The sequence below is a fragment of the Dermochelys coriacea genome, chromosome 1 (assembly GCF_009764565.3).
Source record: "Dermochelys coriacea isolate rDerCor1 chromosome 1, rDerCor1.pri.v4, whole genome shotgun sequence".
Classification (NCBI taxonomy): domain Eukaryota; kingdom Metazoa; phylum Chordata; order Testudines; family Dermochelyidae; genus Dermochelys; species Dermochelys coriacea.
Window position 1 is genome coordinate 58,007,174 of NC_050068.2, and position 13,864 is coordinate 58,021,037.

Below are 13,864 nucleotides of genomic sequence, written 5' to 3' on the forward strand. Positions count from 1 at the left end.
CTCTGTCCAAACACTGGCACCTCCTTGACTATGTTATAGTCAGAGCCCGAGATTATGCCGATGTCCGTATCACATGAGCTATGAAAGGTACAGATCACTTCAATCATGTACCTGCAGCTCACTCCACCACACCGCAAACACCCAAAGACTAAGCAAAAGTGGTACAACGTCAAAGCACTTCAAGACCAAATCAGCTGTGAGATGTTCCAACAACACCTGTCTGAGAAACTCTCTAACTTGCCTGCTAATATCACTGACATTCAAGAGCACTGGGATCAACTTAAAAATACTATTCACAATGCATGTGCTGAAACAATAGGATATTCCACTCATCAGCACCAAGACTAGTTTGATGAAAACAACGAGAAAATCCTAGCATTAATTCAACAGAAAAGAACTGCATTCTGTAGCTGGCAAAATGATTCCTCTAAACAACAAAAACATGAGGTTTATCACCTGCCCAAAGCTGAAGTCCGAAGGAGGCTATGTGACATCAAAAATAAGTGGTGTCAAGAGAAGGCCTCTGAGGTCCAGGGTTTCATAGACCAGGATGACATGAAAAGCTTCTTTCAATCAATGGTGAAGCTCCAAAGGCCCAACCCCCTTAAGTTCCCAGGATGGCTCCACCCTCCTCAAAGGCAATGTGGCCCCTAAACAATGCTGGTAGGAGCACTTTGAGAGCCACAAATCCACGGTATCTGAAGACACCATAGAACAGTTTTGGGCAACTGTGGCTGATTGTGGGCCGCGAGACATTTTGCAGACATTGACAGTCCGCAGGCACAGCCCTCCGCAACTCCCAGTGGCTGTGGTTTGCTGTTCCCAGGCCATAGGTGGCCCACCACTGCCATAGAGTCTATTCCACAATCCTCAGCAATGGAACACCTTGCTGATCTCCCATCTTCTGAGGAAGTCCAGCGTGCCATTACCCAGACAAAAAAAAAATCACAAGGCACCAGGCCCAGACAGCATCCCAGTGGAAGTTTTTAAAACTGGTGGAACAATGCTCCAGCACAAACTTTGCCAACTCCTTGACAAAATCTGGACCAGCAAAGAAATTCCACCTGACTTTAAGAACGCCAACATTGTTACAATATTCTTGGATGACTAATACTAAAATGTTTTACATACCTCTTGATTTGTATTGGTGAGCTCCTTGTATGCTGTAACAATGATTTTAAACCTAAGATCTACATTCTTTACTTTGCATATGCCATACATGGAACACATCATGATCTATTAAAGAAACAACAACAAGCATCAGAAATGCAGCAAATGTTGTTATACTTCAGATTGAGAAAGCACCTATCCCTCTCCCCTATATTCTTCTACATTCTTACATGTTTTTCTATTTACATGGGGTGCAGTCCAGCCCCGTGGAAGTCAATGAGAGTTTTTCCATTGACTTCAGTGAAGCCAGAATTGATTTTGCCATTGACTTCAATGAAGTCAGGATTGGTTGCTAGGAAATGAAGGTGAAGATCAGCAGCTCTAGGATTCCTATACTGAGCTAAATCAATTGTCTACATGCCATTCCATCCCATCCCAATCCTTGGAGGAGAAAACAAAAACAAAAAAGGCAAACCAATCTCCCCTTCTTTTTGCAAAAAAATTCACTAAACAAAAATGGTAATATTCTTCAAGTTCACATTTAGATACAGTATGAAGCTGAAATTTTAGGGTAGAAAGACAAAATGTGGATTAGTTAGTATTGTCTTCCCTAGTCAAAATTAATGTATTCACAGTAAACTTTGGCCTTTACTCACTACTTTTCGAAGATTTTTTTTTAATGACACATGCTATGCCTTTGACGTTATAGCATAAATAACTTTTACTAGTTAAAAATAACTTGAGGCCTTCTTAAATACATCAGTTCACTGTATTGAACTAATTTCTGCTTTGAATAATCTGCCTCTTGTGGGAAATAAAAACCTCATACAAGAATTTAACAGTTGAAAAATTTAAAAGCAACGTTTTGTTGGCAAGAGAGGGAATAATAAAGAGTCTAGAATATCTCACTGATTTATGTTACCTGGTCTAAGTGCCTGTCTCTCATAAGTTCATATTCATTTTGCAATGTGTGCTGAAAAAGGGTCCAGATCAAGTGTTCTAGTTCAGGGTGGTCAAACAGAAGCCGTAAGCAGAGGGTATTTAATCGAAGATATGCCAGACGATACACTTGATAAAAGAGAAAAATAATTAATCACATTGTTAATAGAGAAATGTGTATAGGCCACTGTTCAGAGTGCCTGCTTTTAACAGTATCAGAGGATAAGAGACTTCTCTAGCAGGTAGAGTTTCTCTTTTAGCTCAAGTAGGGATGGTTCATGCTTTTAGCAAAGGAGATCCCAGATTTAGTCTCCAGTAATGACCCATGACGTCAGAAGCCATATGCCAGAAGACGACACATGGTAGAGATGATTTCCATTTGCAAAGTGTATGATCGGTCATTGTATTGCTGCTACACTGAAGGTTTCTATACACTGGCATTATTCATGACCATCACACATTAACAACAAAACCAACTTGGTAGACAAGGTTATTTCATCAAGGGGGTTGGGATTTTCCTCGTCTTTGCTTGCATATTATGTCTGATGAGATTAGTATGTGTCTGTATAGAACATGGGATATATACGCCAATATTTCCTGTAGATTGGTTTATAGGAATTTTCAATCCAAATTAACATTCTGGCAACTACACTTAGACTAAATTTTGCAAGCACCATATTACAATAGCTCAAAGCCTAAACCAATGTGAGACTACACAAGTCTGCCTACTTATAAATTAATTTTTACCTTTAGGCTACAATATGTGTAGAACACATGTATTAATCTACTGGTATTGTACTAAGACTTTCCTAATACTAAACTTGTTTAGAGTGCCTTAATGCTTTCCCTAATGAAAGAATGACAGCTGCTAGTTCATACAGTGTGTTTATTACAGTTTCCTGATATATTTTATGACTTCTATTAAAACAAGGGATAGATGATGACAGGTTACTTTGCAGCTTCTACATATACGTGTTCTACATATAAATGCTCTCTCTTGTTAACATGATCTACAAACCTTTTTTGTAAAATAGCGAAAGGGAGGTAGATTTCTGTGGTTTCTGAATTTGGGGTGCCAAAACAGGCTGAGCATCTATAATAGGAGTGGGGTTTAAAGAAACTGTGGATCCTTTCTTCTTAGGAGATCTCACAGGAGAAAGATACCTGCATATGCAGCATAAATAAAAATATTGAAAAAAACAAAAATGACACTTTAAATTGAAAACAAGTGAACAAAGGTATATACACAATACACATGCATACTTTTCCATTCCCCTTGCTAGAAGGGAAGAGCCTCCATTGAAACAAGTAATTTCTAAAATTGAGAACTGAAAATCAGAAGTATTGAAACTCATCCATATTTCTCCTCTTCTCCACCTCAAGACCAGGGACTGGTGAAACTAGCATCTTTCCCAAAAGTCTAAGAAATCACAGTATATAAGAGGAGGTTACTTACCTGTAACAGGAGGTTCTTCAATATGTCTGGTCCCCACTGAGGGTTATATGCATTCACTATGTGCCCAGAGCCAGAGTTTTTCAAAGTAGTGTTGCTTGGTGGTCCATGCATGTGCCCTTGTATTGTCTTGTGATTTCACCTGAGGCGATAAAGGGCGGGGCAGACCAACTGCATCTCCAGGACCTTCTCCACTGCCGACCTACAGAGCTGCAGCAGAGGGGAAGGAGGGTGGTATTGGAATACAGATAGGGACCACATATCTCAACGAACTTCCAGTTATAGATAAGTAACCTCTTCTTCTTCTTCTTCTTCTTCGAGTGATGGTCCCCACTGTATTTCACTGAGGGTGATTGATAAGAAATACCTAGATAGGAGGGTGGTGCAAGGAAGATGGCAGAACCATATAACGGAGGATCATTGCGCCTGAATGAGGCATCTGTCGCAGAATCGTGTACTAGAACATAGCGAGAGGAAAAGGTGTGTACAGAACTCCATGTGGCCGCCTTACATATGACCACAAGGGGCATGTTATGAAGCGCAGCTGTGATTGATCCTTGCGTTCTTGTGCAATGGGCTTGTATCCCATTTGGTGGAGAGCACCCAGACAATTGATAGCAGCACATAATGCACTCTGAGACCTACTTGGACATTTCCCGGGTAGAAATGACCTGTCCTTTCATTCTCTCCACTGTGGCGACAAATACCCTAGGAGACTTCCGAAACGGCTTTCTCCTTTGTAGGTAAAAGGACAAAGCCCTACACATATTGAAGGAATAAAGCTGCTGTTCCTCATTTGAGACATATTGTTTTTGGAAAGAAGGTAGGCAGATGTATACATTGAGGTGAAACTGGGAATCCACCTTTGGCAGAAACTTGAGATACTGTCACAGTGAGACCTTGTGGTTATGGAATCTGGTGAAGGGTGGGGAGGTTGCCATCATGGCTCCCAGCTCTCCAACCCTCCTCATTGAGGTAATGGCAACAAGGAAAGCAGAGAGGAGAGAGGGCAGGAGAACAGTGGTTTGAAGGGCGAGTTCATTAAAGAGGTAAGGACTAGGTTGAGGTCCCATTGGGGAGTGATAGGCTGAATGGGCGGTCAAGGGCAGGGTAGGGAAATCCAACTTAGATGGAGCTACTATAAAATGGGTGCATAACTAGTTGGAAAACTCTTTCCACAGAGTAGTTATCAAACATAATTCTGGGATGTATTAGCAGGTGTGTTGTAAGCAACACACAAGAAGTAATTCTTCCGCTCTACTCCGTGATGATTAGGCCTCAACTGGAGTAGTGTGTCCAGTTCTGGGCACCACATTCAGGAAAGATGTGGACAAATTAGAGAAAGTCCAGAGCAGAGCAACAAAAATTATTAAATGTCTAGAAAACATGACCTCTGACGGAAGATTGAAAAAACTGGGTTTGTTTAATCTGGAGAAGAGAAGACTGAAAGGGGACATGATAACAGCTTTCAAGTATATAAAAGGTTACCACCAGGAGGAGGGAGAAAAGTTGTTCTCTTTAACCTCTGAGGATAGGACAAGAAACAATGGGCTTAAATTGCAGCAAAGGCAGTTTAGGTTGGACATTAGGAAAAACTTTGTCGGGGTGGTTAAATACTGGAATAAGTTGCCTAGGGAGGCTGTGGAATTTCCATCACTGGAGATTTTTAAGAGCAGGTTAGACAAACACCTGTCATGGAAGGTCTAGATAATACTTAGTCCTGCCACGTAGGCCCCTTCCAATCCTACGATTCTATGAAAAATTGAATGCCCTTCCACTGGATGATGGAAAGCACTGATGGCAACTGCAAGCACTCTGATAGAGCTGAAAGCAAGTCCCCAAGTTTTCAGGTGGAGGAAATAGTTCAAGAGCACGGAGATGCCCACAGCTTCAGAGGCAAGACCTTGCTGTGGGGTCCAGGAGGTAAAAAGTGCCAATTTGGCCAGACAGGATCACCTTGCGGAGTCCTTTAGGTATTGGACAGGACATCTTGTACTGCCAGTGAGCATTCTCGTGCTAATGCACATGTTCATGCAAAAACCATGCTATCAGGTGTAACGTCCATGGATCTGGATACCTTAGTCTGCCATTGTCTTGTGTCAGCAGTTCTGGAAAAGTATGGAGCAGGAGTGGAGGTAGTTTTGAAACGTGGAAAAGAGGGAACCAGAATTGGCAAGGCCAGAATGGAGCAATCAGAATGGCCATCACTATCTCCCTCTAGAGTTTGCAGAGGACGTGAGGTTGGAGTGGTAGGAGGGGGAAGGCATAGTTCGTCCAGTCTGACCAATTGTCAACCACAGCATTGCCGAGTGCGTGGGCACAAGTCCTCCCCTAGTAAATGCCCCGAAACATGCAGAGATATTTGCCATACCAGGACAAACAGTTTGTGAGGTCCCGAAGCGTTTGATATCCAGTCTATTGATGGGACCAGAACTGGTAAAGGCATCTGTCTCAGGACCAACAATTCATAGGACGCCAGCAGAGTCGAAGCATGAGGGGTATGTGGATGCGGTGCGCAGCGTGGCCTCTTATTGCTCATGTGCCTTGGAGTGTGCAGCTCCTATGTGGCCGGAACTCATGGACAGTTCAGTGTCCTGGGATTTAGAGGAAAATTTACTGCCATGCTAATGAACATGTTTTGTGGCTCATGGCTAGGAAACAATGGAGGATCGTTAGCACTGGTACTGATGGATCCGAAAGGAGGCTCCGCGATAGAAGGAGCACTCCTGGATTGCTCAGGCCAATGTACAGGTGGGTATCCAGCCAGGATCCATTTCTGGCCCATGACTACCTTCAGGAGGTGCTTCTTGAGCTGGAGAGCTCAGCCTTCTCATGTATGGGCAGGGAAAGAGGCAGATGCTGCACCTGGAGGCAATGTGGGCTTCCACCAAACAGTACAAACAGCGTTGATGTTCATCGCTGGTGGAGAACGAGCGAGGGCAGGAAGCACAGACTTTGAATACCGGCATAATCCAGTAACCAGACCCAGGTGTGGGTGGTGGTGAGAAGGAACTGGAGATATGGTCAGTCTGACCCGCCTTTTATCACCTTGGGCAAAGCCACAAGGCAATAAAAAGATGCATGCACGGACCACCAAGCAACACTACTTTGAAAAGCTCTGGCTCCAGGAGCATGGTGCATGAGCATAACCCTCAGTGACATACAATAGGGACCATCATTCAAAGAAACAAAACTACTCTCTGCTCTGCCAAATTGTTGGCTGCAGGCATTTTCTTTCCTCTGGCACAGTTGGGAGTGGAGATTACTTCTGCTACCCCACTTGCCTGTGGGGCCAGTGAGGAGCAAAGCAAGGGAGTTGGGAAGAAGTGTTGGTTGTGGCATTGAATAGCAGCTGCATTCACACACTCTGACTTATGGTATCACAAACCTTTTTGAAAATATGGGCATATTAAGAAGTTTTGCCAATGTATTTAAGTAAAAAGAGTATATCTATTCCTACACAGATGAAGTCATGCCATGTAACAACAGTTTTCAGGGAAATTCTGGTAAACAGAAATGACATTAGAAGTATAAGTTTGATGGAGTTTGAGAAAAGTAATTTTAAAATTTGTTGAGGATGGCTTGTTTTTAGTATGAGTCCTAACAAATATAATGCACAAGTCAGCAAAAAACTTTAGTACCAAGTCCAACAAAGAAAAATGCAGTATACAAATAAATAGTTATATAATATTGTGGAAGAAATTAACTCCACACAGCACTAAACTCCAAGCATGCACTTTACTTACAGATCTGCCGCAGTGTGATTATGCTGGAGAGGCAAGTTAAGAGTGCAGGTGGGCTCAGGTTGATCAACTTGGCCTTCTCGTTCCTTGGATTGTTTAATAAGATCAAATAGAGACGAATCCTAAAAAGAAAATCATAGTAACAGAACATTAGCAAAGGAAACTGACTATCTGACAAGAGTCACACCAACAAATTGGGGCACTGCTCAAGTGCTCTGTGTTTTTGTTTATTTCTAGTGTTCACTCTGCACCCTTCCTCTGGCAATGGCTTCAGTTAGCCAGTTCATTCTGCCTCCTCCATACCCTCAGTTAGGATCTGAAAAAGCCAGTGTGATGGACCTGTGCTCCTCTTCCTTTTTTGACTGGTCCTGTTCCAGTTCAGATGCTGCCTAGTTTACTACAGCTGCTATGTGTTAAATACAGACCCAAGACTCAAGAGCATCAGGTTGCAGTTCAAAGACACTTAAGATCTCCTTTTGGATTTTAGGTTGATTATTGGTACTTTTGGATAAAGAGGAAGGAGGAAGCCTGAACCCTGCTAAGATCAAAGATAACAGAGGTGATGGGGAAAGGCAGTGGGAGGAGGTACAAGTGGAGTGGAGAAGATGGATGAAGCAAGAATCTCACACTGTTGTCATCAATAGCAGAATCTCAGGTTCCTCTCAGCTTATCTGTGAAGTTGTTGGTAGAACTATACAGAAATGCATGAAAAACATTCTTGCTTCACACCATAGCACTAAACTAGTCTTGAAAATACAGATGTGCTGGATTTTTTGTCTACATCTACTTCAGCAGTGGGCTCCTGCTTAGCAATAATACTCTCAATAATGTGACACCAAAACCCAATCACCAATATCAAGTCAGGAATAATGGGGAGAAGAGAGATGTATCTATTTATGTGGTGTTAAGCTTTGTATCTGTAGTGAAAAGGCATTATTAGTCAGTCAGTAAAGTGTGGCAGATATGGATGAGCAAAAAGTAGGAAGTTGGCATTTTTCTTCCCCTAGTCTGAAGCAGAGGATATCAACACTGATGGACCCAATATTTTACAAATACTGAACGTGTTGCTTGTCTGTTCAAGATCCATCAAATTCTATGGATGAATGTGTTACTTATAAATATACATGAAAAGACTCCAAACGCATTTATAATAGCAAAATTGACAAAGGAATGTGTAATGTGAACACAGCACTGATCTGTAGTTTCACAAGCAAATGTAAAGTAAACTGGTCATCCAAGTTGCACCAGTCTGGCATAAAGGCAAAAAACTTCAAACATTGGTATTCAATTTTTTTCCTACAGCTCTATTATTCTGAATGGGAATTGCAGTGTTGCAAACTCTTGAGATTGTATTGTAAATCTCAAGATATTTGGGGGGTTTTCTCAAGCCCTAGCACCTGGAGTCAGGTGACTCCAATAGAATCTCAATTTTCATTTAAAAAAAAGAAAAGAAAATTCTAGTCCTCATGGTTGTAGAGAAGAGCTTGAAAACATGAATCCTGCAGGTTCAAAAACCAGAAGACAAACAAAAAGAACCCAACATTTATTTTTCTTACAATCTCATGATTTCCAAGCCATGATTTTTGGCAATTTCGGCACTGTCTAAGCCACAGTAGAGAAATGATGTACAGTTACTGGCTCATGATCGCAGTCACTTCTCAGTTATACAAGTACCCGCAGGCCAATCAGGTGATGGGGCTGGTTTGCCTGACTTTTCTCAGTAACTACAAGTATTTACATGACTATGATTTGCTTGTCTATTACACCTTCAGAACACATGTCCAAACAGACAACTGTTACCTCAGCTTCTCACTCTCCCACCTACTTCATACCCCAGTTCCTCTCAACAGTCCCTCCTGCTGTCAATGCTGCTCCTGTCTCTTGAAGAAGGCTATGTCCTCTTCCTTGAGCAATTAGTCATTCATTTTTCAAGCTTCCCCTCTTCCCTTGACATAACAGCTCCACTAGCCAAGGAGGATGCGAGATTCCTGTATCCATTCAATTCAAATTTTAAGTATCTATGATGAGGAAAATATTCTTGAGGAAAAAGGAGTAAGAAAAATTTATTATGGCAAACAGCTAGTCTGGGGGTGGAGAGGTGTGAGAGATGGAAGGAAAACAAAAAAGAGGAAGACCAAATTTCAGCATAATGAGAGTGTCTAGTGGTTAAGCACATGAACAGGAGTTCTGGGTTCTTTCCGAGTAGGCCGCTTTTCTCCTAGTTTTCCATCCCTTTAAACGTATTTGAGAGATTTGAATTGACTTGGTTATAGACAGACTTAAGTTATGTATTTGCCTTTGTTTTTCTCTATTTTCAAAAAATAGAAATATATTTATCAAATTTTTTCTTTGGGGAATCTGATCTCTTGAATGCTAACTTTCTTCCTAGAACAATTTTTTGAGCCAAGATATGAGCCACTGAATACAGGGGTTGATAGTGCGAGCACTGAGACTTAGAGTACAGTAATACTCTAAAATTAGGAACTTTTCTTGAATGTGGAAAAACTGAGATCATTATCCACAAGTTCCAGTTTTCAGTGCTTAAAAAAAGAACTTTGTACCCAAAACTCAGTTTATCTATTGATAAGGTTTATCTAAGTGTCTTTTGTTTGTAAAGTAACTTTACTCACATTATCTGAGATGTTATATTGCTTCTCAAATCTTTTAAACAGTATTTCAGATCAGTAGCCTCTCCCCTCCATGAATACCCTTCACATGAACAATTTTTTAAAATGCCCGAGTAAATTTATTACTCAAGAATCTGACTGATGTCACTGGATACAATCATAGTACAAATTTAGATAACAAAATAATAACATTGCATTTCTTTTGAGGTTCTTAAAATGCTAACTAAGATAGGTAATACAGCCCCATTTTATTGAGGTGGAAATGGAGACATGATCTAGTACCACTAACTTGTCCAAGGAGACAGCAATCCAGGGCAGAGTCAGGAATAGAGACAAAGTTTGATTCTCAGTTGTCCTCCCGACTCTAACCATTAGACCATGCTGCCATGGTAATACCACTTTACGGAGTTCAAAAACTGAGTTAAGAAAAAATTCAACATATGCACCCAGCCAAAATTCAAATCTCTTTTAAGCATCAGTAGCTTTCTGAATCAGATATACACAATTCAAAATTGCATTCGTGAGGACTAGGTGCTTGTTTTGGTTTCAGAGTCCACCAATTACAACAGCAATGCTTAATCTTCTTTTAGGTACTTTGTCAAAGAAATCAAATATTTTTGAGTCTTTGTGAGGCTCAGAGTAAGAACAATTAAATCTGTGAGATCTTTCACCTTAACAAAAGAGTTTCTAATTCTTTAGGCACTACTTTTATCTTTGTTTTAGATTTCTTAACATTTAAATAATTTCCTAACACACTTTCAAGCTTTGACTCCATAATGCATCTTAGTACTATGGCTATTGCTAAACTATCTGAAATATATAGTCTAACCAAACTTTTAAGCAACAAAAAATAATTATGAAATTGGTAAATTAAATCAGATATTTTAATATTAAGAAGTTATGAAATCTTTGGAAAATATTCAATAATTGGATGTGTTCCTTTAATCCAAAGCAAGAATAGATCTGAAATTAACAGCTTTAAAAAGAAGCTGCAAGAACTTTCTTCTAGCTACCGCTTTGTACTCACTCTGCCAAAGGCAGAAATCCCTGTGGCAGTTGTAAGGATTTAGAGCAGTGGTGGGCAACCTGCGGCCCATCAGCGTAATCCATTGGTGGGCCGCGAGAGAGTTTGTTTACATCGACCATCTGCAGGCATGGCCGCTCGCAGCTCTCAGTGGCCATGGTTCACCGTTCCCAGACAATAGGAGCTGCAGGAAGTGGCGCAGGCCAACTGCCACTTCCCGCAGCTCCGATTGGCCAGGAACGGCGAACCATGGCCACTGGGAGCTGTGGGTGGCCATGCCTGCAGACGGTTGATGTAAACAAACTGTCCTGTGGCTGTCAGCGGATTACCCTGATGGGCTACATGAGGCCTGCAGGTTGCCCAGCACTGGTAGAAGCTTCAAGTTCATTTGCAAAGGCACTTCTAAAAGCCTAACAAAACCACTAGCATTCAGAATGGTGAAACAATTTAGTCCTGCCAAAACAAAATCCTGACTAACCCAATGATATCTTAATTCTCCAAACCTAAACTGCATATCCCATAAAAGAACTGAAGATTAAGGACCATAATTTCCAACCAACTGGATAGAGCTTATCATGGTTCCATTGATTTAATATGTCTGCCAATCTTCAATCCTAGTTTAGTGACTCTACACACAGTTGGGAGTGAATAGAAGTTGGATGCATGCAAAATATGACCCTATTTGGGCTTGCTTTCTGTATGGTTTCAGGCAAAGGAACAGTAACAAAAACAGTGTTGAGGATTTCATTCAGATGTTAATACAGTCTGATTTGTTTTAATTCTTTAACTCAAAATGTGCATATTGCTTGTTTATTTAACAGTACAAGGTTTTTTGTACTTTATTGATGTATTGGAATACTACTATACCTTGATCTCCTCTCTTTAACATTAACTTCAAAAGCAGAATACCACCATAAAGCTGTGTGGGAGCCTGTCCTATAAAGAATTTTAATCCATTGGGCTAGAAGCCAAGACCGTGGCAGATGGGTTAAGAAAAAACATGAGACAAAGAAGCAGAAGAATATAATAATTATGATTGCTCATTAGTTCACACTAGATGAGAGAAGTCTTTTTCATGAGATTTTTTTTTTATTCCAAATACCAGTATCATATATTTGTTATTCAAGGTGAAAAAATGACTAATTTGCACTACATCCTCAGTTTAACTCCAGCAGAGCAATACCTACTTTTACCAGTGCTGAATTTAGCTGCACATAACTTTTCATTAAATGCCTTGCTTTTCCCAAATGTGAATACAGAGTCGCTAAACTAAACTTGAAGATTGGCAGGCATGTTAAACCAATGACATGATGGTAAATGTTATCTATTTGGTAAGTATGTAAGTACTAAATACAATTCATTTTTCAGTTATTTTCAAGCATCAAAAACTGTACTAGACATCTCACACAAACAATAAAATATGATCAACATCCCAAACAGCTTACAGTCTAAATTCAATATGGCATTAGAAGTAAAGGTCAAACAACAAAGGAAGGAGACAACACCTATCAGAGAATGTTGTAATACAGAAATTGTTCTTGTTTCACGTGTTTCCTTTTCTTCACATTCATGTCTTGAAGGTGAGATAACAGAGTGATTTTTAGGGTGGATATAAAGAAAGGAAGATCGATGAAGAGATCTGGAGATGGCATTCCAAGTACAATGGGAACTACAGAAGCAAGAGGCTCAAATTCACAGTTGCCCGATGTGATTTTTAGCAGCTAGACTCATGCAAAGGGGCTGTAGGGAGGTATAATAATCACCTCACCATTTCTTAGGAATAGCAGTAGAACTTGGGGGTGGGCCAGAGGAGGGGAATACAGTTTGGGAACAAGAGGTGGTTAGCCGGGCTGTTATCTCAAGGCAGTTCTGCACTCATGAACAGGGGCCACCGCAACAGGGTGAAATCTGCCCTCACCTACATTGGGGACACCAGCAGCTCCTGAACAAGGGAATGTGCAAGGTGCACCTTGCATGTATCTAGCCTGAAAACATTTGATAAACTAGACTAAAGGCTAGCAGCATTAGCACAGTGAAGCCAAACATTTGTAGACAGCAAATTGATGAGAAGTCAGAGTTGCTACAACTAACAAAACCAGATCTATAAAATAGTATGCGTTTTTCCTGGCATTCACGGAATACGGAATCCAAACTCATTTCACTAGCCACCTTGCAAACCATTGTTTTACACATTTAAATTTTAACCACAAAGGTATGTTGTAGACCTTTAATGCAAAGATAGTGATTTTAGTTCTAAGTGGTAAACACTAATGTGGCTAGCTCAAAAATATTAAGCAAACAGGTGATAACATTCTGCAAACAATTTAGATAATGACTCCGCTGCCCTGTAGCTCTCTACATGTAAGCCAACCTTCTACACGAATAATTAAAACAAAAGCCATTGTCAGTTGTGGTTCTTTCTAAACTAGTTTGCCCTGACTAAAATCCAAGTCCCAAACACCTTTTTAAAAAACAATTTCAAGCTAATATAGTTGCATCAATTGTGTGTTTAACCTAACTGTGTTAAACCCGTTTTTAAAAGCCATTCAAGACTGCTTCTGAACATGTTCTAATAAATGGCTTGGAATGTCCCCATAGCAGTTATGTAGAAGTTTTTCTGTGTAGGACTCAACACATTTTATAAATAGTCTTTAGCACTGGAGAAGCCTCTTTTTAACCTTTCATTGTAGTATCCCAAAACCCAGAGTATAAAATTCTCAAAATGAGTAGGGAATACTGTGTAAAGAGCACTGTGAATGTAAGGATTACAGAGAGTAAATCCCTTACTATTTGAAATGGGACAATAAATTTTAGATAAGTTGTAAAGTATATATTTCTCTTAATCCTATTTTTCAGTTGTGTTATATTTTGATATTTTCCTGCCACAAATGTAGTGTCCAATACTGATGATCAACATGCAGAGATGACATCCACATGCAGTAACAGGTAGAACTCTTCTCTCACAGAA

The 13,864-nt window shown here is 40.4% G+C and overlaps 1 protein-coding gene across 3 annotated transcripts in view; it reads right to left on the reverse strand.

Moving 5' to 3' along the window:
* The window catches only part of RB1 (RB transcriptional corepressor 1), a 160,355-nt gene that overhangs the window by 19,266 nt on the left and 127,225 nt on the right, over window positions 1-13,864 (reverse strand). For all 3 annotated transcript variants that reach the window (XM_038386558.2, XM_043504518.1, XM_043504520.1), the window contains 4 exons: window positions 7,249-7,367; window positions 3,068-3,213; window positions 2,033-2,178; window positions 1,132-1,236 (listed from right to left, as the gene is read on the reverse strand). In XM_038386558.2, coding sequence (XP_038242486.1) covers window positions 1,132-1,236; window positions 2,033-2,178; window positions 3,068-3,213; window positions 7,249-7,367 — 516 coding nt within the window. The remainder of the gene's footprint in view (window positions 1-1,131; window positions 1,237-2,032; window positions 2,179-3,067; window positions 3,214-7,248; window positions 7,368-13,864) is intronic.